The sequence below is a fragment of the Sceloporus undulatus genome, chromosome 2 (genome assembly GCF_019175285.1).
Source record: "Sceloporus undulatus isolate JIND9_A2432 ecotype Alabama chromosome 2, SceUnd_v1.1, whole genome shotgun sequence".
Classification (NCBI taxonomy): Eukaryota; Metazoa; Chordata; class Lepidosauria; order Squamata; family Phrynosomatidae; genus Sceloporus; species Sceloporus undulatus.
The window spans coordinates 128,205,796-128,231,396 of NC_056523.1; the positions used below are offsets into that span (position 1 = coordinate 128,205,796).

At 40.7% G+C, this 25,601-nt stretch overlaps 2 protein-coding genes across 11 annotated transcripts in view; one reads left to right on the forward strand and one right to left on the reverse strand.

Annotated features, from left to right (window-relative positions):
- The window catches only part of NDEL1 (nudE neurodevelopment protein 1 like 1), a 41,035-nt gene extending 29,563 nt beyond the window's left edge, over nt 1-11,472 (forward strand). For 4 of the 7 annotated variants that reach the window (XR_006101891.1, XR_006101892.1, XR_006101893.1 and 1 more), the window contains exons 8-11: nt 379-530; nt 3,173-3,305; nt 4,210-4,234; nt 10,299-10,410. Coding sequence is in view for 3 of the 7 variants with exons in the window: in XM_042449139.1 (XP_042305073.1) it covers nt 379-530; nt 3,173-3,272 (252 nt within the window). In the remaining 4 variants the exon portion in view is untranslated. Of the gene's footprint in view, nt 1-378; nt 531-3,172; nt 3,306-4,209; nt 4,235-10,298 lie in introns of all 7 variants that reach the window. The other 3 variants (XM_042449141.1, XM_042449139.1, XM_042449140.1) reach the window with 3 other exon arrangements.
- An 87-nt stretch (nt 11,473-11,559) lies between these two features.
- Nucleotides 11,560-25,601, reverse strand: part of MYH10 (myosin heavy chain 10) — a 126,733-nt gene continuing 112,691 nt past the window's right edge. For 3 of the 4 annotated variants that reach the window (XM_042449137.1, XM_042449136.1, XM_042449134.1), the window contains one exon: nt 22,984-24,482. In XM_042449137.1, coding sequence (XP_042305071.1) covers nt 24,338-24,482 — 145 coding nt within the window. In that variant the 3' untranslated portion in view covers nt 22,984-24,337. Of the gene's footprint in view, nt 11,707-22,983; nt 24,483-25,601 lie in introns of those variants that run through there. The other variant, XM_042449135.1, reaches the window with a different exon arrangement.

The window sequence follows — 25,601 nt, forward strand, 5'->3', positions numbered from 1 at the left end:
CTATCTTCTTTAGCCAGATAGACTGTCTCTGTCTGATATATCCTTTGTTCCTAGACAGAAGAAATGGAGGCATATTAGTGAATTTTGAGGAAGTGTTAAATATGTATTAAAGTTACCCCCTTTTAGTAATAAAATACCTTCCTTTTTACTTTCTCTTGCCTCTGGAGCATTGAGCTGCCACACAACTGGCCTTGTGGGATGGTTGTACTGAACACTTGCAGAAGGCTTATGTGTTCTTGCCTATGGAGAAAGGAGCAGACCAACCTACATTTATGATGTTTGTCCCCTCTTCCACAGGAAATTATTGTACAAACGGTTCTTTCTTCATCAAGACTTATTATTCTTAATAAAGAGCTCTGTTTTTTATTCCTTTCTCAGGCTTTGGAATCCAAATTAGCTGCTTGTAGAAACTTTGCAAAGGATCAGGCATCACGGAAATCTTATGTTTCAGGGAACATAAACAGCAGCATGATCAACAGCAATGGCATGAAGTTCTGTCACTCAGGACATACGACATTCTATGACAAAGCGTAAGTTTGCTTGTGCATGAGGTTCCAAGCAGGTTTGGTTTGCAGGGTTGTATTCTTATAAGCAAAAGCTTTATAGCTTTGGCCCATAGCCAGTCTTTCAATACAGACTATTGTCCTTGGGAAGCACATAATCCACTGTTATGTGCTGGATTTTGTAACGTTAAACCAAAGAATAAGATACATTTTCTCTTCGAGGGTGGAAATCTCAGCTTTCGTGGTGTCTACTTTGGTAGTACTGCTAGGAAAGTGTAGAAAATCATGATGGGTCCTTCATAGCTTTATGTTCGTGTTGGGAAATTGTTCTTAGCAAATAGGAGATAAATCACTTTCAAGAATGCAAGGTCAGAATTGCTTGACTTATTGTGGCATTTCAACTTTGCTTTTCTCCCAAGATTAGAGACTTGTAAATGAAGAACTGGGTCTATAGCTGTCATCAGTTAAATATGTGAAGCATTTAGTCTTTGTTTCATTGTACTTCCAATAGTATGTTCAGTTAGAAGCTGTTGGATTGGGAAGAAAGGCTGTGCCTACCTCCTGTGTTTGTAAGATTCTGACTAGAAAGTTATCAGCCATATTGCTATCCTTATTAATACTTTTTCAATCAGGATGCTTGGTTTGAGTCAGTGTACCTAAGACAAATGTATATATTTATTTGATATTTGAAACATGCCCACACTCTTATATAGTCTCCAACATGACAAGATACTCTAGAAATGGTATAAAAATACATCAACACTGTAAGTACTAATCAACAATAGCATTAAACTGCACAGCAGAAAAAAGAAGAGTAATGGAAAGGCCCACTATATGATAGGCTGTGTTGATTTCTCATCCTCAAAGCTAGTTAGAAGTGTGGAAGGGGAATTTCCATAAGAGTCCAATGCTTCACCTTCAGTGACTGCTCACAGTTCTTTTTTGGGCTAAATTGCAACTTGTTCAATTGGTGGCACTGCAAAGAAGTCGCTGTCCTATATAACCTTACTACTACTGTATATTTCAGATGGGGTATGCTTTACAATTCTTAAGGGTCTAAGGGTGATAGCTGTTTTTTTTTCTGAATTAAATTTGTTTATGACAACTTTCTCTAAACTGCTACTGTACTTTTGGACTACTCCCATCATCATCATTTTGAATCATGTTGGTGTGGGCTGAGAGAGTTACACTCTAGCCTTTTGGAAGGCACTGGCTTGGGGGAAGCTAGTTTAATGCTTTGAAGGTCAAAATTAATACTTGTAATTTCTTTCAAGAAAGAATTGGAAGTGAGTCAGTGGAAGATCATATGCTGTATGAGCCTGCACCAGCAATTCTTTCAAGTTGGGATTTTTAGATTTCTGTCAAAGGCAGCCCCTCACACATGGCATAATAGCAGTCTAATCTAGATGGGGGTAATAATTATAGATTAAACACACCAGATAACAACTACCTCATTCTAGAATAAATCAAATTTAGAAGTCTGGAAGGAAAAATTCTCTGTTAACATTGGTTGTTTTATGCCTGGCAGAATAGTGTTTTTGCTCTAGCATGTAGACCCAGCACATCATGGCAATATACACATAATAGGATAGGGAAGTGCTTGTAAAAGCATTTAGGGCCATTGTGAATAGCAGCCTTTGTGTAACTTCCAGCTGAGTAGTGCTGCAAGAAAAAACTGGCATGGCTACTTCTTTTCATTCATGATCTTGAATCCCAAGGCAAGCTTCTTAAAACCTATGCTTGCTATCTTGAGGCATGCTGTGACCAGTAAGCAGATTATAAAGTGGGAAATGTCACTCTTTATTAAGTTCTCATGTTTGCTGGACTGCTTTGTGCAGTCATAATTTTTCATCTTCCGTATGTCCTTTGTGTTCTCCATAAATTCCTCTTACGTTGTCCCACATTGTCTTTCACTTTTCTGTCTTTGCTTGTTTCTGTGCTTGCTGCATCCTCTGGAACAGCCTGGCTCTTCTTCCAGTTTCCTCTTACAGGTCCCTAAGGGCACTTTCACTAAAATTGTTCTCATTCACTTGAACTGTACTTCTGCAACCACCAGGAATCCTTCAATGGATCTTCGTCCTTCATTTGTCAGTTCATAACCTCCCCTTCCATTTGTCATCCCCCATTTAATCTAGATTCCAAGAACTTTGCATAGGAAGTAACAGAGCAAAATAAGTGTTGAAATAGTAGTAGGTAGCTGTATGTTTTATGAAGTTAGATCTCTGCCACCTGTCTCTAGAATAGTATGGCAAATAAGAGTGCTGCCTGGACATAGAACAAGTTTTGGTGGAGCCACAGCACTGTGACATACATGGCCTATTTTCTTGGGCTGCAGGGGTGCCCAAGTGATGAAAGAGCATCAAAGGCTGGGTTTATTTTCCAGTTCTTTCTGAGTTTTGACAGTTGTGCTGACCACTGTGCCATCATGTGCCTCTTCCAGTGCTCTTCCCTCTTACCTCCTTTCTTTCCCCCTTCCTATCCCTGCACTGTCCCCTGCTCAAATCAATTTTTGAACAATTTTCATTGAGCAGAGCCCTCCGTTTTGAAGTGGCTATCACCAACTCAGCCATGTTGGTTAGGATTGGGCCATAGCTTGTCATGGCATGTAAAATAAGCTCAGGCATGCCCTTTCTTCTCCTCCCCCCTTTTCTCTTTTTCTCTCTCTGTAGCCCCTGTAGTCTTCTCCCTGCCCCTAATTGTCGCTGGATCCTGAAGCAGCCTCGTATGCTTGTGAACCCGACCCAATCTGCTGCTGCTGCTGCCTTGTGAACAGCCTGTAGTTGGGTGGTGGGACTGACTGAGGTAACTCACTGCTATACTGCTGGCTTTGCTGCTCTTATACTAGTTGTTGTATGCATTGCTGGTTTTCTTGAGGCATACTGAAGCTGAGTGGCCACCAGAATGTGGTGGGAGGAATACTGTGCTGCTGACTGAGCCCAAAGAACCACCTATTGCTTAAATACTGCTTATACAGGAAGCTGGTATAATATAGCTGTTGAGGGTTGGAACCAAAAAGAGCTTCACTAGAATTGATAGCTTAGGTTGAAGAGAGAGTAAATTTCAGTTGGACAATGTCCTTTACAGCACAGAATTTCACCTCATGAAATGGAGCAGTGGTAAAGATGACATTTCATATCTGTTCTGACTTTTTCCTTTAGATTTGTCAAAAGAGTGCATTTGGATGTGTTCCTTGCTTGTAGTGTTGTTCAGCACAAGCTTGAATGCACTCAGTTTTCTCTCAGAAGGGGAATACCATTAGCAGAGCGTTCTTTGGATCCCAGCCCAAGGCAGACGTACATGATGCCTAGATTGCACTAGATTGAAATTAATGATCCACTCTCTCAATTCAAAGCACAATAAATCTTGATAACTTTGTACTACTTTCTGCTAAAAATCTGTCTATGGTACACCTTCCCCAGATAATGATAGTACCAGAAATATAGCCAGAAAGCATGAATGTGCAAGCACAGCCCTTGTGCACTTTAAGCAAAATGTGAGGTGAAAGATTTTGTTTATATATGTTCCCAAAACGTGGCTGATATTTTGATGGCTTGATTCTAGACAACTTTAGCCTTAAAATTACAGTGTGATGTTTACTAGACCACCACCACACACACACACTCTTTGAGAATTCTTGAAGCCAAACTATAGTGTGTGTGTGTGTGTTTTTTAATATGAATTGTTTCTATCTCTTCTTTCTGGATAGGTCAGATTCCCTGCATATTTCATGGGTAATGGAAATATTTTGGTGTGGTGCACTTGCCTGATGCTTGAAGATGGGTGTGCTGGCCATCATGACCATGAGGCTGAGATAGTAACCTTATGGCTGTTCTTTGAATTGATTTTTGTTATGTAACTTAACATACAGCTTTATGTAACTAGAGTAGTATTCATCTCTCGGGCTGTCCTTTGTATGCATGCCACTTGAATGGAACAATTGATCTGTCTCAGAGCTGAGCAGTGTCCTAAATAGAGGTTTGAACTATTTTAAAATTAAAAGAAGGAATTACTCTTTCTGTTTTAATTGATTATTGTTAAAGGTTGTTCCTAAATCTGGATGTTGTGTAAAATAATGTTTACTTTAGTCTTCATCATACAAGCAGCAAGGATCGTGTAACTGAATCCTATGGCACATGGGCTAAAATACCATAAATAAGCAAAGTCAAATCCAGTTTGAACCCTCACATGTATGTGTAAAATACTACTGTCAGAACTAATTTCTGGATGATTAATAGATTCAGATTCTGAATTTTCTTTTTCCCTCCCTCACTGACTTAAATGAACTGAAAGTTTGCATGGATTGCATGTCAGCCTGTTTCTTGATTTGGTTTGGTGTGTACATTTCCTAATATAGACCGCCATTTTCTTTCACATGGTGCAGAAAATGGAGGAATCTGAAGTCGGCTTTGAAAGTTGAACATACTTGTCTTATGCTGTAAATGAAAAATATATGGAGGGAGTACGATAACAGATGAAGCAGTATTTTAAAGCACTGTGTTCATTCCAAAAGAAAACAGTCCAGTGTTTTCTATTGTCTTCCAGATGTCAGTATTTTTGGTTGACAAAATGGAAGCGGGGTGGGAGAGGTCTCCACCCTATTATCCCCCCCCACACACACACACACTATGGACTTTATTGCACCAACAAAAAACCCAACTTCTCCTCAATGGGATACATTTGTCTTTCAGGTTGCTACCAGGAATTATCGTACGTAATTGGCTGCTGCTGCTGCCACCAGGTGGCTGCATCCTGGATTCCAGCCGCTCTTCGGAGGCCGCTTTTCCAAGCTTGGAAGGTCCCGCTTGGAAAAGCGGCCTCTGAAGTGTGCCTGGGACCCAGAATGCAGGCAGGTTGCAATCGCCTGGCAGTATTGGCAGCAAATAATGAGTGATAATTCCCGGTAGCAACCTGAAAAACAACTGTATCCTAATGGGAAGCAGTCAAATTTTTTGTCAGTGCGATAAAGTCCTATGCCTTCTTACGTAAGAACATGGCTGAGAATATGCTAGATATTACTATTTCTGCTTTTTTTTTTTTTTTTACTGAAAAGTGGTGTACCACAGGGGATGTCAGCATGGGAGAGATCTGGCTTCCATATGTGGATGTAATATTTGCTCAGGTCAGCATTCTGTGGCATCAGAAAGACAGAGGGAGGTTTTAACGAACTTCCTGCGAGAAGAAGGTGATTTTACTTGAAGCACCAACAGATTAAATCTACTAAAAATGGTTGATCTCAAGAGTTACCTGCTAGGAGCAGATAGTATGTCAAATGAATGGCTTCAATTTGACCCATTTTGTGCCCCAGTTCCTTATACAGCTAGGTTAGTATGGCTCTCATAAGAATGAAACAACTTAAATTGCTTCAGGCTAGCTTCAATGAAGGAAAAACAATTAAGCTTTGTTGTTTGTCAACCATTATTTAGAAAGCATATCCAAGGGTAGCTGTGTTGGGCATATAGCAAAGTACAATAACATCCAAAATCCATAAAACAGTGATAGTTTTATTGGTCACCCACAGTGCACAGAATACACGATGCAAACTTTTGAAGTTTTGCTGCATCTTCATCAGGTCAAGGTGTTATAAATCATACAGGATACAGGGGGAAAATGGTCATGTTAGAGTCATAGGTCTACATTTTGTCAAGACGTTGTTCACAGTTAAAATGACACAGAGGGATATCCGTGTAGGCAGAGGCAATTCCTCTTTTTTAACCTAAAGGCCAGGAAATAAAACTCTATTAGCAACAGAAAAGAAAACTTATTTGAGATCCAGCTTACCTCTGTCCTGTATGAGGCTACCCACCTCTTTCTTAGGGAGACAACATTGAATTTCCAAGAAACCTTGGTTTTGTTGCATTTGAAAACATTTAGTTGTTGTTTACATATAACATGCCAAATGAAGTCCCAATTAGATTTTTTAAAATCTTTGTTTGAAGTAGAAACCTCAAAACTGTTAAGTCTCAGTTCCTTGGCTCACTCTTTAGGATTTGCCTGTTGTGACTAAGATGCAGTATCTTCAAATCCAGAAAACATAACTGGGATAGCCATGTTGCACATACAGCAAAGTGCAGTAACATTCAAAATCCACAAAACATTGATACCTTTATTGGCCCAACCAATTTCCTGAACTTTACAACTTTTTTCTCCCAGAGCCCAAATGCCCCCCCCCCCCCAAAAAAAAAAAAACAAAACAGTGTGGCCTCTGCCTACATGGATATCTCACTGTGTCATCTTAACTGAGAACAACAATATCCACGTAACAAAATGTAGGCCTGTGAACATTCATCATTTTTCTTTCTTTCTCCTATATGATTTTTAATATCTTTGCCTGATGAAGAAGCCAGTGGAGTTATGAAAGCTTAAAGGTGAAGGTATTCCCCATTGACATGGCTGTCAAGTTGTGTCCAATCAAAAGGGACAGTACTCATCTCTGTTACTAAGCCAAAGAGCCAGCATTGTCAGAGACAATGTGATCATGTGGCTAGCATGGTTGCACAAAACAGTGTTTCCCTTTCCACTGGAGCAGTACCTATTTAACTACTTGCATTTGCATGCTTTCGAACTGCTAGGTTGTCAGAAGCTGGGACTAGTGATGGGAGCTTACCCCATCATGCAGCACCTGGGCCTTGAATTGCCTACCTGCTGATCAAGAGTCAGTGTCTTGACCACTTGAATCACCGTGCCAGATATTTTGTGCATTTTGATTGGCCCAAGGAAGATATTGCTGTTCTGTGGGTTTTGGATGTTGTTATTCTTAACCATTATTTAGCTGGAAAACTTAGCTTTCCCAGAAACCAATTTGTTGTGTGCCTTGAAATTTCTGACTGACAACAACTCTAACACAAACCTATCACAAGATTCCTTCAGAGAGCCTTTACCTTTACCTTCCTCTGAGGCTGAGGGTGTATGAGGCTGAGTGGGCTTCTGTGCCTGAGTGGGAATTGGAACTCTGTTCTTCAGAGTCATAGTCCAGTATTCAAACCACTACACCACACTGACTTTTAGGTGACTGTTAAAGCCAGGGAAATGGATTCCAGAAAGGTACTGTATTGATTTTCTTCTCAGTGCCAAGCAAATTTTGTAATAGTGGTGATGAGGTCTCTAGAGCAATATGGACAAGCATAGCTTGTATCCAAGGTTGGACCGGTTACATGGCTGGAATAATCTTTTAACATGAACTCTAGGTATGACATCAGTGGCAGTCTTGTACAGTGCCTTGCAAAAGTGTTCTTCTCTTTTGATTTATCCACAGTTTGTTGCTTTTCAATCTGGAATTAAAATGGGTTTAAATTTAATGTTGTAGACCTTCAAGTGATTCCCAACTTATGATGACCCTGAGGTGAATCAATCATGAGGTTTTCTTGGGTAGATAGGTTTGGAGTGAGGCGACATTCCCTTCCTTTGAGGCCGAAAGAACATGTCTGGTCCAGGGTCATCCAGTGAGTTTCTTGGCAGGGAATTCAAATCTTGGTCTCTCAGAGTCCCAGTCCAGCACTCAAACCTAGTACTACACCATACTGGCTCTTGGTATACACACAGTATTCAGTACCGCAAAGGTGCAAAATAATTTATTTGTGACACAGAAACTAATAAAAACAAGCTGGTATTTGTTGATTGCCCAAGTGTTCATCTGCTTTGCTGGTGCAGCACACTGCCTTCAGAAGCCGTAGAAGTAGTTGAATGGAGTCTACATGTTCCAGTGCCACTTAACTAAAGATTAAATGCACCTGTGTCTGGAAGCCTCTCCCCCATTTTTTTTTGGGGGGGGGAGCAGATCTACACAAATAGCTTAATGAAGACCAAGGAGCTATCAAACCAAGTCTGGGTTAAAGTTGGGCAGAAGCACCCTTAAAGGATGGGACATTTTTTTTAAAAATCCCAAACCCTGAAATCTCCATTAGGTCCCTTATTACAAAGTGGAAATAATGTATTTCAGTTGCTACTCTACCTAAAGAAGGGGCATCCACCAAAACTCAATGATTGGGCAAAGACCAGTGGTAACTGGGGGACCTCAAGAGATCGGCAGCTGAGGTGGGAGAAATAATCTGTGGGACAACTATCACATTGTTGCTCCACAAATTTTGACTGGAAGATCAGTAAAAAGAAAGTCACTGCTGAGACAAATGTATATCAAAGCCTCTTCAGAGTTTGCAAAAACAGAGACATAGGAAAAGGTTTACTGGTCTAATGAGAGCAAAATGGAACTTTATGGCCTTGTAGAGCACACTATATCTCAGAAAGCCAACTGCACTCTGTTCCACAGAGAAGCATGGTAGTGGCAATGTTATATTATGGGGCTGTTTGCTTTGGCAGGGACTGGGAAACTGGTCAGGATTGAGATCAGGATGAAACACACAGGGCAGTTTTAAAGGAAGAACCTGTTTTGGTCTGCAAGGAACCTTGGACTGGGACAGAAGTTCATCTTCCTGGTATGACCCTAAACAAACAGCCAGAATATCATTAGTGCAATTTGAAAGCAAGATCCTTGCTTTTCCAGCCCAGTCAGAGTCCAGACCCCTAGCTAAATTGAAAATGTGTAGCAAGACTTGAAAATGGCTTTTAACAATATTCCCACCCAACTAAGCAGAACGGGAGCAGTTTCACCAAGAATGGGCAAAAATTGTAGGATCCGCATACACAAAATGTGACAGACTTATCTAAGAATATTTGCTGCTAAAGGTGTATATACATAACAAGTGTTGGCACAGGAGGGTGAATACTTGTGCAACCATGAAGTGTCGAGAGCAAATATTTTGCTCACATTGTTGAGCACTGTGTGTATCAAATGTTAACAAGTGCCATTAATTTCAAATCCACATTGTAAAACAAGAAAATGTGGAAAACTCAAGGAGATGGATACGCCTGCATGGCACAGCATTTTAGCGTCTGCCCAAACCCCAAATATTTTTTAAAGAATCACAAACTATAAGTATCTGGCACTGAAGACTGTACAAAATCTTGAGGATAATGGAAGTTTATGCTAACATTTGATGTAGATAGATTATGCAATGGTTAGATAATGTGATTTGCAATCTTAATGCACTCCCATGTCCTTTCCAGTAAACCATGTCCATTCTCTTAGCACAATTGCCATCATACAGATCCTTCTCTATTTCTTTCACTAGAGAAAATCTAGGGGATTTCCAGTTGTAGGAAAGACAATATAAAATATTCACATTAGGTGAATGCATTTCATCAAGTAACATAATCACAACTTTATTTGCAAAATCTGAGTATTAGAAACACCGAGTCATTGTTTTTGATTCATCATGTTCTGACATAACTATCTGGAACAATAAGAAAGAGGTACCTCTGTGAGCCTTCTGGTCTTTCTGTCATTCATCTTCGCTCTTGTTGTTGGTTGCAGCAGGGAGGTTGGACCTGACTTTGGGACATGTGGCAGTGTGTGTTCAGTTCTTCTCTGGCTACTGTGTCTAAAAGTTGCCATGATGGAAATAAAAGACTGAGCTGTGTATGTACCTTTATGGCAAAAGTTCTAGAGAGTAAATTGGCATCCTTTCCTTGGGATGAAGTGATGCTTGGTCTGCTCAGACGATGCTTCTTCCAACATCGCATCCAATGGAAGAGTTTGGCAAAATGGGAGATTACTTTGTTCACTCATGCAGTAATGCTGGAATCTTACCAATAATATTTTTGGGGTATCTCTGGATCATCTCCTCACAGTGCTAGTCATAAAGAGGTGCTTGCTATTAAGTTTGTACCTTACCTTTCTGCACTGGAGCAGTCCTGCTTATCTGTACTACTTGTTAACCATTTTCTCTTGTTGTTCTATAGGGCAATCAACGGTTTTGACCAAGGCGCACCACCAGGTCTAGGAGAATCAAGGCCATCGTCAGCACCAGGCATGCTCCCTCTGATTGTATGAGTGGGTTGTTGTAAGGCCATAATGGAACTTGAGATTAATTCTTGAAAGAACAAGAGAAGAGCTGCTTGCAATACTTTTCCGTTAGTGCCCCCTGCTGGAGTTTAATGGGTGTTGCCACACCCAGAAGCTGTCCAGAGAAGAACCCAGCACACACACAGAGTACTCCTTATGTCAATACAGTCTATTTTCCTCTGTTTCCATAATGGACGTTCTTTAACGTGGTCACCCCTGATGTTTGTCTCACGGGATGCTGGAGTTGCACTTGCCCAGTCACATTTCTTCTCTGTTTTCCCCTCACTCCATCATTTTGCACGGTGGCTAAATTGGGCCTGTTTTGATGCAATGCCCCCACCTCTATTCTGCCCCCCTCCTCCTCAAAGAAAAGCACAGCGATCTTGTGTGCCTAAGTGAGATCCTGTTCAAGGGAGTGCAGGGAAGTCCCAAATGTCTCTGGTCAGCTAATGGACTTTGGACACAGAATGAACGGTATGGACCTTCCATACACCTGATGAAACTATGAGATGTCTTGGTACTTGATACTTGACACCCCTGCTAAGGCTATGGAAATGTGGCATCTTATCTGTGGAGTACAAGAAATTTAAGTGTTGTGCAGTTAGGTATTTGTTCACCAAAGCTGATTCTTTTTAAAGTGGACAAACACTCACCAGAGTAGCCATTTCTTTCCAGTCAGCTTCATCCTGTGTAGCTGGCTTTACTTATTTTATGAAAGCTGTGGTGTGGGGCTCTGTCTGTTTAGTAAGAATTGCCCAAGAGCAAGGGAAGGAGAAGGGAATCAAAGGCAAGGCAAAGGCAAATTTCCACTCACAGCTTGGACTTTGTCAGCCCCTTTTCTGTATATCCTTTGCTGCATTGACTGTTTACATTTGTTTTACTGTACATAGGTTTGTAAACATAATATCTTTGTCCAAGATACTTGTACATAACTTGGGCTTTGTAGCTTTATTTATTCAGAATCTCTGAGGCATGTTTTCCCTAGGACAGTGTGTCAGATTTCTGTGGTGACTGCCATCCTGTGGTTTAATAAGCGAGATGGTCCAAAAATAAAGATCTTTTAACGTTGGACATGCTGCCTTTTGCAGAGAAAATACTTCTGCTTTTGTTTAATGCATAGTTCTGTTATTTGATTCCCAGTATTTAATGGTTTGTAGTAAGTGTCACTGAACAAAAAGAGCCCAATTTGAGCTCTCTTGGGCTGGTGAGTGTTGCAGATGCCCAGCGGGAACTCCTCTGAGTTGGTTGTCTGAATTTGGCAGGTAATGCACACCTTTCCCATCTGAAGATTTGATTGGCTGCTTGCTGCAGGGTAGATATGGAAATATGGGGGGAAACAGTTCTCAGAAAAATACTTCTCTTCTTTTCAACAATTTGAAAGTAATGTGACTATGCTGAATGGCTGGAACATTCACCTTATATTAGTTATTCAAGTTCAGCTTAATGTTACTAAGTGCATTTAACACCCCTGTTTTTGTGATCACCTATATCACCATGATTTACTGATCTGGGGGTCCAGTACTGGCACAAATGACATCAATCCAGTACAGTCATTTGTAAAAGGCATTTCAGGAAAAGTTGAAACGTTTGCCTAAAGCTCTTCAGTAGCCAACATGGTCATCTACATCATCTGAAGGTGGGCGGGCACAGTGCTGCCCTATCTGTTCAATAAGTCATCAGAAGATGGGGAATCTGGTTGAGTAGCATGAAGAAAGTGTGCATCTACTTTCATCTCCAAGGCCAACCAGAGTAAATTTTGCTCCCTAAATACACTCAAGCCTTTCCAAAATGAATGGATGGTTTCCCCTGAAATACTATGGATAAACAGTGGTGGGGGATGATTCATTGCATTCTGCACATTTTCACAAGGGAATAAGGGTAAGAATAGGTTATGTTGCTTCTATGACTTGGGACTGAATTTAATAACTGCTTTGTGTGAGGCAATGAAGAGATTTTCTTCCTGATCTAATTCATTATAGAATAGTCTCACACTGGACCCATAGGCAGAACACTGATAGCCTGGCTATTTTCTTTTCAAATATTATTAGGGATATTCCTGTGTATTGCAAGCATTGGAGGGAAAGTAGTCTGGTAAAAGTCATAGTCTGCCATTATCTTTTGAATATTCTGCATTGTGCCTGCTACTTCTCTCCCCCAAATCTATCTTCTACTGTTAATATGCCATTGGGAAGAATTTTTGTCTAGATCTGTAATGAGGGATTGAAATCTATCCACCTCACCCAAATAAATACGAATTGACTATAAAACATGTTGGAGCTACAATTGCACTTTGCACTCTAAAAAAAATACTGCACATTGTGACTGAAAAAAGATAGATGTTATTGGGAAAATAATGGAAAACACAAGTTGGACTCGGTGGCATCTGCATAATGATCAAGTAGCAGCACCTGTGGCGTCAGAGGAGTGTTATAATCAATCTAAATTGAGGAGTTCTAACAAAATGCAACTTGTTCAGCTTCTCAGTCACATCTGCTTTGTACGTGTTTGTGTGGAAAATGTACTCTGATAGTCGCTAACAGTAATAAGAATTGCCATGGTGTAAATTCTTCATCCACTGGTAGAACACAAAGTGTGTGACTTCAGTCCATTCATCCTTATAAAGAAATAAGCTACTAAGATCTGCTTTTATCTTATAATACAGCAACTCATGGAAATTCTAAATAAATTAAGTAAGTTCCTTGTACTGTGGTGGAAATCATCCAAACTAACTCTACCCTGATGTTGGGTTCTTAACAGACCAGAAATCAACCAGAAGAAGACCCAGATTGATAAGGAAATAAATTTATTGTTAGTCCTCAGAATGGAATTTCCAATTTCAACCAACCTCAGGCCCAGAATAAAACCAAATTCCACAATTTATAAGCAACAAAGAAAGCTCTGTGACAAATTGTATTGGTCAATACAAAACTTAAACATATAAACATTACTTTGATCAAAATAAAGATTTTTTGAATACATCACAGCTCAATTAATATGCATTAGAACCCCTATGCCACATTCTATCTTTTATCAAATCTTGTTATTATTAAAGGGCTCCATATATCACTCTCAACTTTGTACTTAAGTCTACACATTCCTTATCAACATCCATTATTTTGACTTAAAGTAAACCAACAAGCATTTTTCAAAGATGTCACTCTGCCCTTTTCTTTACCCCATCATGGAAAACAGTTCTTCAGCATTTCTCTTACTAAGGCTAAGTTCACCTTTTGGGTCTTTTTCTCATTACATTCAGGGGAACTAGATATCGCTTATATACAACAAAATTGAATGTTGCTTTTAGCCATTATGGTACAGTAGTTCCAACTATATGCAACATGGAACTCCCATTGTTAAGAAAATTACAGTTTTAAGTTCTCGAGCACTGACGTTCGCCAGATGTGTTTCAATGGTATATTCTACATGGAACAGGCTTCTCTGGTCAGACCCACACTAGCCTAATAATTTAGCTCTCCTGTGGAATATCCTGCACTGTCTTGACTCCTTGTAGGGTCACATTCAATCCTTATAATCCACACCAAATGTGTATTGACAGCCACACTGTCTCTTCGCACACCAGTTCCACATGATTGCTGTATTGGTTTTTTTTTTAAAAAAAAATTGCACATGGTGGCTCTGCTTTATTTTTCTTTCCCAGCACGCATTACACCTGTCAACCAGTAGCCTTCCTTGTTTTTTCTGTCAGTCTAACCACCCTTCTTGCACTCTCATTGGATGGCTATCCCATTCCCACCTTTGTGGCCCCTGTGACTGATCATGTGTAAGCAAGGGAACTTTAAAAATTTCTCCTGGCACATGAACATCAATTAATCAATTGGTTTAATATTTACGTAGCATGTTGGGACTGAGATTGAGGTAGATCAACATTAAAGAATGTTGCTGCTAGATCAGAAATGTCAGTCGCACATTTCTCAAGGCCTCCCAAGCCTCAGGCGGGGTTGGAAACAAAATGGAAAATATGGAGAGAGGAGATGGGCAAAAAATGTAAAGTTGGTTACATTAGTGGAAAGGTAATTTTGTTCAAATTTGGAAAGTCCTCTGACTGGCCTGTTGCTGAATAATTAGAAGCATGTTTCCCTTTAATCTATTAGTAGTTGAAGGTCATGCTTGTTATTTTCTCAAAGTCAATTATTTTCAGATTACTGAAATACCAAAACAGCCAAATGTCTCTAGGCAATCCCAACGTGAGCATGAAAAAATTATGATTTCACCCACCCCCTCAATTCAGACAAAATGCAATCTGTCTGTAATGTATGCAAAAAACCTTCCATATGAAATTTATTCCTGCCTTTCTCAACCCAGTGACCAGTCTGTGTCTCAAAAAGCCTGTCACAAATCTTGTTCCGTTCTCATTTAATACTGCTATTCCTGGTCTTTGTTTTCATATTTCCTTTTGCAAAAAAAGAGAAAAAAGGTGATGCATGTAAAGTGCATCTATTTGTCCCACCTTGGGAAGGGCAGGGTCGTAATTGTGGCTTACCAAAAAAATTCCCCTTATCAAAAGTCCCATACCCTATCTATTATCAACCTTCCCTTGGTTCCATGTGACTCCTCCGGACGTTAAAAAATAAAATGGCAACAACACACTTGCTGGATGGAGAATGCTACCCACCAATCTGGTCCACCCGCCCCAACTATGCTACAATCCCTGACACCACACCTTTCAAAAAAGAAGGAAAAACGCTATTTCCTGGAAAATGCAGAATAAAAAGTGAGATTTTCTAAATCATGTTAAAGCCTAAAAGAACCTCTTTCACTGTGAAAATGGCCATACGTCACATGTTCTTACAGCATCGGAATGGAGGCAGGCATTGATACTTTCTTTTGCTAGGGTGGATTAGAACTTAAAAGCTTAGAGCGCTATCATGGGTTAGATTGAAGAGTATGCTGCTTATTAAATGTTTTGCTGTGTATCAAAACGAAATAGTAATTTATGACCCAGTACATACTGGCCATTCAGGCGCCCTCATCACATGCGAGGGTTGCCTGGGGGAGGCAGCACGCCTATATATCCCCGCAACCCTTGCATGTGACGAAGGCGTAACAATGGCGGTGCCCTGTTTACATGGGCACCATCATTGTTACATAAGTGCTGCACAGTGTCCGCGTGGCACTGCGCTGCACAGCACTTACGTAATGAGTGCACCAGTAGTGCACTTGTTATGCCGCTACTGCAGCGTAAACCCCCCCTTTTGCGGGTTCTTTTTCCACTGGCAGGAAGCCTCACAATTTGGCAGCTGAGGCTTCCCTCCAGGCCATGCTTTTTTGGCGGTCTGTACCGCGCCAAAATTTACTAAATGCATAAACGTTAAGCAAAAAGATGAGATTCGCGCAGTACACACCGCCAAGAAAGGCGGCCTGCTGGCACCTGTTTTTATTCCAAAGGAACGGCGCAACCCCCAAACTGTGCACTGCCATTCTGGAGTAAAAAAAGCCAGAAAAAACGGGTTCTTTTTGCACCGCCAAAGTTATGTCGTGAGTGTGCCAATGGCACACTCATGATGCAACTGGTGTGGTGTGACTTGCAGATGCTATGCATCAATTACGTCATAATAGCAGAGCCCATGTACCCCAGAGGACAGGATCAAGATTCAAAATGACCTGAATAGACTAGAAAGCTGAGCCAAAGCTAACAATATGAAATTCAACACCGAGAAATGTAAAGTACTGCACTTAGGGTGGAAAAATGAAATGAACAGATATAACCTGCAAAAGAGAAGGTTGAGAGGTGATATGATAACCCTGTTTAAATATTTGAAGGGATGTCATGTTGAGGAGAGAGCTAGCTTGTTTTCTGCTGCTCCAGAGACTAGGACCAGGAGCAATGGATGCAAGCTGCAGGAAAAGAGATTCCAGCTCAACATTAGGAGGAACTTCCTGCCAGTAAGGGCTGTTCGACAGTGGAACACACTCCTTCCTCAGAGTGTAGTGGAGTCTCCTTCCTTAGAGGTCTTTAAACAGAGGCTGGATGACCATCTGTCAGGGATGCTTTCATTGAGATTTCCTGCATGGCAGGGGATTGGACTGGATGGCCCTTGCAGTCTCTTCTAACTGCAATTCTATGATTCTATGAGCAAGATTCCTTTAAAACTGTGCAAGTATTAAGTATTCTTACTTTTCAAGAGCTGCTTTACAACAGAATGATTACAATGCCTGCACTGTCTCCCCGTGCTGTTCCTTCAAGGCTATCTATGTTCCTAGATGGTATAGGCCTTCTATGGCAGCTGTTAAGATTTCCCCAAAATTTCCCCTCTCAATGAGAAATATAATAATAATAATAATAATTTTTTTATTTATATCCCGCCCTTCTTATAATCAGGGCGGCTTACAACAAGGATTAAAATACAATCATACAAAACATGAAGACAAGAAGAATTAAAATACAAATACAACAATCATATAAAAAATAACAAGCAAAAAGCCCCATAGCCCAACCTCTTGGCCACGGAAGAGGAGGGAGGCCCACAGGATTTTATTCGGGGAATGCCTGTTGGAACAGGAAGGTTTTCAAGTCCTTCCTGAATATAACCAAGAAGCCTCTGAAGGACTTGATTTGCCCTTGAAATGTAATTTCATCCCAGTCCCTTAGGTGTGAAAAGGCTTGGTCCATTGAAATGGGAGACTACATGTTCCAAAGGCTTGGAGAAAGGGCCAAACATGATCCTGAGCAAGGTAAACATGCAAACCCTACCTCAGCCTCAGACTTTGCACATCTTGCCCTCTTATTCTTTGCTTAACCAGCTACTTGGTTAAGGACACAGGATAAACTTACGTGGTTCTCTACTTTGCAGTCCTGATGAATGCATAAATAAATGTTTATATATTCACTCCTTTCTCAAATTAGGATTTTTAGCTGTCACTGTGAGATGGCTCAATGCTGTTGTACCCGGCACTTTAGGGAGACTAGTTCCTCCATCAGACTTAACAGCATAACATTTTATAGGTCTAAGTTGAGGTCCTTGCAGGAACTGTACATTTGACCTTAAGACAATAGCAAGGAACCATGATAGTTTTCAAATATGTACATACCTAGAGCTGATTTTAAGATGGGCTATTTCATGCTCAGTTTTCTTTCAGTCAGACCCATTTATACCTCTGAAGGGACTGTGAGATGGGGCATTCAGAATGAACAGCAGGGGCAACTTTCTGGGTGGGATTAGACTGCTCCTCCTACCATTTATGAATGACTTCTCATAAGTACCAACATTTCATTCTCTGGATGGGTTGGATGGTGGAGCAATCCACAAACCAATGGGAGAAACCCAAGCTCCAAACATCAGGTGGGCATGGCTGCTTTCTAACCACCTTGCTGATTGTAACAGCATGTGTCTGAAAGCTGCCTGTGCTGACTTGTACTTAGCAGTTTTGAATGTCTAATGGATGTCAAAAGTTCTTGTCACCCTGCCACATTGCAAACCTCATGAAGAGATGCAGATACTGCATATGCTGTGCTCACTGACCTTGGGAAGGTGGAGTGAGCCCCTACTTGGTTTGGTCTTGGCACTTTCACGTACTTGTAGCACAGGGATATGCAAACATTTAACCAACTAGCAATCGTTTGATTGCTTTATTTCCTCATGTTTTTGGATTAAAAAATGCAAATAGTGTCTCAGCATGTCTGAAATCTGATTTTCTCTTTATATATTACTTCACTGCCCTTTTAACATCTGAAGTTGTGTTTGTAGTGGATGTCTAGGACAAAAACTGGGCAAATGATTATCCTGAAACACTCCTTTATTAGCTAACCTTGTTGGTAGAAAGGATGGATCCAACGTTAATGTCAAACCGTTTTAATTAAATTTGCATAAATTATGAAGTACGATAGTGCAGTTAATTCGGAGACCGTTGTAGCTAAATTGACTACAGTGCGCCCACGTTATACGCGGCTTTGAGCATACGCAGAATTCACCTTACGTGGGGGGGGGGACCAAAGTCTCTTTTAGGGGTTCAGATGGTTCCTTTGTTAGTACTAGACTGAGATCCCATGAGAAAAATCTATGCTCTGAGCCTTTCAAAAAAAAACAAAAAAAAAACTCTTGAGGTCAGGATGGATAACTGACATCCCTCTGAAAGCAAAATCATGGAGAAAACAGCAACTTGCCTCTTTAAAGTATTTGGTCTAAACCATTTTACTATCCTGCCATGAAGAAAATCAAGCACATCATCAACTTTTGTTGCTCCATGCAATACAGACCAATCTTTGAATGCCTTCCAAATCATGTCCAATATACTATGATAGAGTCTTCTAGATGCTAGAAAAGTATCAATCACCTTTTCTGAATATCCCTGTTGACTCTGGATGTTCCTCTCAATATCAATGCAGGTAATTGCAACCAACTTGGATTTTTATGTGATACTGGACCCTTATGTATCAGCCTTTGTGGAAGTCTCCATAGTTTCCCAACTGACAACTGTAATACGTTCAGAAACCATGTTTATCTTGACCAGTATGAAGCTATCAACAACACTCCAGCTTCTCCAATTGGAGTCTTGTCAATACTTACTGAATGATTGGCAGAGGTAAAAACACATAATGTACTACTGTTCCTTTGTCACTATTGAATATCTCTTTAATTTGTAATTCTCCCCAGATGCAAACAAATCTCTTTGGAACAGACCATGACATGTTTCTAATTGCTGAGGTATTTCTGTGTTCAAAGCCCATTCCCTTTGCTGAATGATATGCCTGATGAATAGTCCACATTTAAAGAAACTTTTAGGTACATTGCTGTAAACAACAGCAAATATTTGATCAAGTGTCTTGTTTGATTGTTGAATCAAGCACACTGTTGGTACTACTTTCTGATTGCCAATATATGCTTTCACTGTTGTCAGAGCACACCTATATGTTTCCACTTGACCATAGGTGCAAAGCCCAACAGTGCTAGCTCAATGCCTTCAGCTCCAAATAATTGATGTTGAATCTCAAATCCAGGTAAGTCCATTTCCCCTGAACTGAATGGCCCTCACAATGTGCTGTCCAGAGAAGCTTGCATGAGTAGTTACTATGATTTCTGGAAGAATCAGGAATGATGTTTCCTTCTCCAAATGTTTGTCGTGCAGCCACCACCTTATGCCCTGCTTCAAACACTAAGGCACACTGATTTTGCGGTGCCTTTTTTCACTACTGCCATCTGATGTGGCATGAGGAACTGCTGTTTGCGAGTATGAAATCTTGCTCAAGAAATAATTGTAGTTGTATTGCTATCAGAAGTCCCTGGATCTTTGCCTGAAATAGTAAATCCACTGACACCCATATTTAGCAACTGTCTTAACTCCTTATTAGTTTTCATTTTCCTTTCTTGTGACAGAAACAGACCCTCTTCTAGGAGTCTATCAATGCCCCCAAATGAGCCAGAGATGTGGTTGGCTCTAGGTGACTCTTCTCATAGTTCACTGGGAAAAGATGCCTTTGCAATACTTGCAATGATTTGTATATATTATCCTTGATCATTTCCTTGCTACCAGCCTTCACCAAGCTACCGTCCAAATACAGATATAGTTGCACACACTTTCCTGAGATGTGCAGTTAGTGAAGATCCTGAGAGCTGAGACCAAATGGAAGGGCTCTGAACTGACAATGCTTCCTCTGAAGTCAAGATATTTCTTGCAATTTGGGGGCATTGGTACATGTAAATATGCTTAACTTACCATATGTATAAGTCAAGAAATTTAGGTAAAAATTCGACCCCAAAAACCAGGGCTGACATATACATGGGCCAATACGGTACTTCATCCCAAACCTCTCCCCAACCAGGCTGCCTCCACAAGAGACAATCCAGCTGGTGAGAAACTGGGAAGGGCAACCAATCACCCCACAACCTCTCCCCAGCTGGGCTTCCTCTGTGGGGTAAAGCCCAGCTGGGGACCAGCTGCAAAGAGCAACGGATTGCCCCACAACCTCTCCCCATCTGAGCTGTCTCCCTGAGTCTGACCCTCAACTTATCCACGGGCCATATAAAAAGCCAGCATTTTGGCCCCAAAATTTGACTCTGACTTATACATCATTAAATTGCAAACTGCCATCCCCCCAATTTTTTATGATATTTTATAAAATTGTTCAAGAACTTTAAATCCAATACAGGACGGTATGACTCATTGTTCCATGAACAAAATGGAATATAAGCCTCTGAATTTGATTCCAAGATACCTGTTCTACAGCCCCAATTTGCAGAAAATGATACCCCCCTCGCTGGACAATCTCCTGTTTCACTTTTGCTTTTGGCATCAGTAAGGGACGATATCTGTTTTCAGGTCTTTAGGAGAACAAGATCCTGTACCCAAATGATGGCCTGAATCACCCAGCAGTCTGTGTTTATCTCCCTCCAACTCTCCCCCCCCCCCTTAACAGAATATTTTTTATGTCAGTACTGTTGTCTTCCACATCTCGTGGTGTGACCTGCACCTTGTCTTTGCTGTTGGAATCCTTGTCTTTTGAATTGGCTTCTACCTCTGTTCCACTGAAACCTGCCACTGTTGTAATCACTCTGCCTGCCATAATTTCTCTCCCCCCGAAAAAAAGAAGAGTAATTGCTACAAATAGGCTTATCACCTTTCTCTCTCTACATGACTTGTTTCTTATCTTTATTTTCTGTAAACTTTTTCCTCACAAAAGCCGCTCTTCTTTAATGGCACATATGCCTAATTATTTCTGGATTTCTGATCCACAGCCCAATGGCAAAGCAAGAATGATTGGCAAACCACTGTTTTAGCTGCTATACTGATATAATCCTCTGCTCCTTTATTCTTTTTAATATTTCTTTATTCTTGTTAATCTTTCTTTTTTTAAAATCTCACACACAGTTGAACTCCCTAAATTTGGTTTCTGCTCTTTCTTTTTTTGGCAGAGGATAGGAGGCAGTACTGCTTTGCTCCTTACTCACACTTGATGATATAAATAATCTTTTTAATACTGATTGAGCAGCGGACATCTAGATTTGTTCTTCTTTAATATTTGCAGTATTCACCACCTGTTGGGCACTAGTCAGTGAGATTGCTTCTGCTGCTGCATCTGACACAGCAAGTTTTTGGGCCAGTGTTTTCCTTTTCAGTCTCCTCATTTGCTACCTTTCCTTTTTTAGGATTAGTCTCCGTTTTCTCTTATTTTTAACTAATTAGCACTGATCAAACTAAGAGAATGTGCATCCAGCTGGTAAGGAAGGAAATAAAAAATTGACAGGCAAGAGAAGGAAGTCAACAGATGTAAGTGAAAAAGAATTTAGATGCCTGCCTCTCCAGTTGGTGCACAGGGAATAAACTGTGGATTGCTCCTAACCCATCTAGAGAATGAACAGAGGGGACAACTTTGTTACTTCAGCTGTGTGAGATGTGTGGCTGCAAGGGAGCTTTTTCATGTCTAATTTCAAAGACAGTAAATTTAAGTCTGCAAATCCTCAAGATGATTAAAATGATCATTCTTGGCCTCCATTTCTTTTTCCTGATTTGTCATGGAGATAAGAAAGAGAAAATGGCTTAAACACAGAGTAACTCAATCTAGAGGCCTATTTAGCCAAGTACACTGCACCCGTGCCATACGCGGGCGCACTATACGTGGCTTCCTGCTAATGAGGAAGCTGTGCACCAATCTAATCAATGGTATGTGTGTCTGCGCGCGTACACCGTGCTGCCGCATGCACACGCCCCATTGTTTCCTATGGGGCGTGAGCATACAAGCATTTTGCCTTATTGGGGGGGGGGGGTGTCTGGAGAGGATCCCCTGCAGAAGAAGAGGACCCACTGTATTCTATGCATCTGGAGAAGACAAAATAATCCACACTGCGTGTGTTTGTTGTTGTTGCTGCAGGTTCATACATATTTTGACTTGAGTTTAATAAAAACTACAGCTATGGACAGAGTACAATACATGACTTCAAAACATTTTTTCATTAAAACTCGCCAATCTGAAGAGTTGTACAAAAAGGTGTTTTAATTCTTTATGCCTAGCCCCATTTGCCAAATCATACACTGATTGTATTTCTTCCCTAGTAATTTCATATAGTCCCATATTTCACTGTGTATTTTCCTAACTCACAGCAGCCCAATTACTTTTCTTCACCCTTCGTGTAATTCCTATACAACGTAAATCGGGATTGGATACTGCAGAGGTAAGAATGCAGGTATTTGGTGACTTTTGATACACCTTTCATGTACTCAAAGGTAGGAAATGCATTAATCTGTTTTGTGTGTTTCCATTCCATTTTATATTGTCCTTTTCCTGAATTGTTACAAGTTATTTTCTACTTGGCTAACAAATTCAGTTTATTTTTCAAAACTGCCAATGGATAGTTTAAATGCCTAGAAGTGCAACATTTGATGCATTTCAAGGGTAATATACTGCTGAGTAAATCCTCATAGCTCCTGAAGTCTCGATCCAAGGAGATTTACATAAATGCTATTTTCCTAATTGGAACAGCAATGGGATTTAGGCCTCAGTTTGCCTTTAGATAAGGTATGATTGCCATGTGATTACTGACACGTATAATATAGGTGTTATATTTTTCAGTTTCTATTTAAATGTGGAAGAGTGGGTATTGCCTTTCAAGTAAACAGCCCAAACATTAGTGAGTCTCTAGAATGAATAAATTTATTGTCTTACAAAAATCATTGTCTAGAAATATGGGAATACAAAGAAGGTATTTGCAGTCAGATGTCTGGTGGTCAACAGCCAGTTATGATTAAGAAATACCCAGGCGCACAAAAACAAAAGCTCTGTAACATATGTTAAAGCTTTCAACCAAAGATATTTTTTCAAGCATGTTGTAACAGATCAAGATTTCATAGTTAACACTGATTCATCCTTATCACTGAATATCAATAATACCACTTGGACTAGAATAGGTGTAACATGACATGGAGAACAAAAATTAATACATTAAATCATTTGTTATAGGCAAATTATATATGTAACATTGTCTTAGTACTGTAGTGTCTAAGGCACTTTCTGTAAATGTCAGTTCTCAGCTATAAAACAAAAGGATACTAGGTAGATGCCGTTAACACTGTCTAGATGAATATGAAAAGGGGGAGAGGGCAGATCCAAGGATGTTTCCCTTTACAAGTACTTTCAAAATTACTGTCCTCTTGGAGAAACATTGTTGGGCACCAAAGTAGCTGGCAAGAGCTTCAGCACTAAGCCACTACCACTGTCTCCAGTACTTCAGAAAGAAAACCATTTTCAGCAATGGAGAGTAATTTTCATGCTGAGGCTATCATGTTTATACAATTCTACAAATAGGTAGAAAATGATTAGTACCCAGTCACCTAGTCACTCTGCCAGAACACAGTACTATGTAAGTCTGGAAGGAAAAAGATAAAGAGCTACCCATAATGGACATGTGTTCATTGGTAGCACAAACAACCAGTAGGATGTGATGCCCCTTTCAAACACAGGTTTCCCCCAATGTCCCTTGTGGCATTTTCACAGTCATTGAATTGAGTCCATCATAGAATGAAACGAAAAGGGAGCAGTCAGGCCCTGCATATAAGCAAGACTAAGACCGCCAAAGAAATGGATTGCCACTGCTGTACAACTAAGCATGCATAGAAAAAAGGCGGAGTCAGCTGCCAGGAATTTCATCCTGGAATGGCATAGTAGAAGGAGCAAAGGAAGCACCATTCTTGACCTAGTGCCTTAGAAAGTGGATTTACAATGGATACCTCAACGTAAAAAGCACTGGAAACATTTTAATATGTATAACAAGCAGTGGTACATATATCCAAAGGAGGTTATGACAGAGCCAAGCCAGTTAGCAATGTGCTGTGACTGATTCGCAGTGCATGGCCTAGCATTCTGCCAGTATTGCCTAAGGCAAGTCAAGGGCCACAAGGCAGTTTGGTGGCCAATAAGATCATTGTCCTTTCTTCCAATTATACAGGGGGAAAGTCACACTGGTAGGGATGCTGACTGTACAACACTTCACTCTGTTTGGGCAGCCTGAGGCTCGTTGATATCACTGCCCTTACTCTCTGTATCGTCATCTGAAAGCTCCAAGGAAGCTCCTTCAATGTGCAGCTGGCGCCTCCCGGATCGGCTGGAGGAAAATGTGATTGGGCCACCCCTCCTGTAAAATTATGTAAGATGTGACTGCTGGAATACATAGACCTTTGCTCCAGAGAAAACACAATGAGGGAATGCCAGAATAATCCAGCTATTCACCATACAATAGTCTCCCCTGAGCACAATTGGTTCCCCACAAACTCCAACCCTTCTCTGTTATGGGCAGAATACTGACAGATCATGGGAATGCCATCAAATTCAATATCATAGTTATTTAGTCTTGGATATACAGTCAGCCCTCCACATTCATGGGGGTTAAGGGCAGCCGACTGCCACAAAGTGGAAACAAACTGTGAATACATTAGCTTTCTGAATGAATGATAGACTCCTCTCCCACAAAAAGAGCAACACCCGTAATTCTCTTTGCAACCTTGCAACACATCATCTCCCCACATTTCCAAAGTACTTCCCCTTACAATCTGATGTTACCAGCAACCACCATGGAGGATTCACCTTCTTGCCTTCTGCTCTCAGCCAGTGAAAAGAAACACACCTTCCCTTCCCCATTTTGCATTTGCCTCATTTCCAAAGTTCTTCTCCTTTCAACTGATGTGAAAGGAGGATGCGGAAGACTGGGAGAGAGAAAAAGTGGAAGGACTTTGGAAAATGTGGAGGATGAGAAGCCTGGCAAAGTGGGAAAGGGAGGGTAGGGTGTTGCTTTTGTCTGGCTCAGAGGCTGAAGGGAAGCAGTGAGTGAAGATGTCAGCCTTGCTAAGCAGCTTCTACAAAGACACAAATCTCAAACCTGCAAAAGTGGAAGGGTAACTGTATAGCTCCTATACAAGACGCGGGGAATGTGTGTCTCTTTGGATGCTACTGAACACAATAGTGAGGAATATTGGGACTTACAGTCAATCGACATGTGGAGGGACACACTTTCCTCACTCTAGTCTTAGGTGCACCTTTTAACAAGCAAATCTGCCCTGACAGCATATGCAACATTAACAGGATCTGACCCTGTAGGCATGAGGGTCCTTTTTAGGTTAATGAATAGCTGCTTTCTCTTTAAATTCTGGGGCACATTTAGAGCAAGCTGAGAGGAAGCAGGACAAAGGAGTGAAAAGTAACTGGGAATAAGGATCAAGTAAATGGTTCAACCACCACCACTCCTGAGATATCCTGA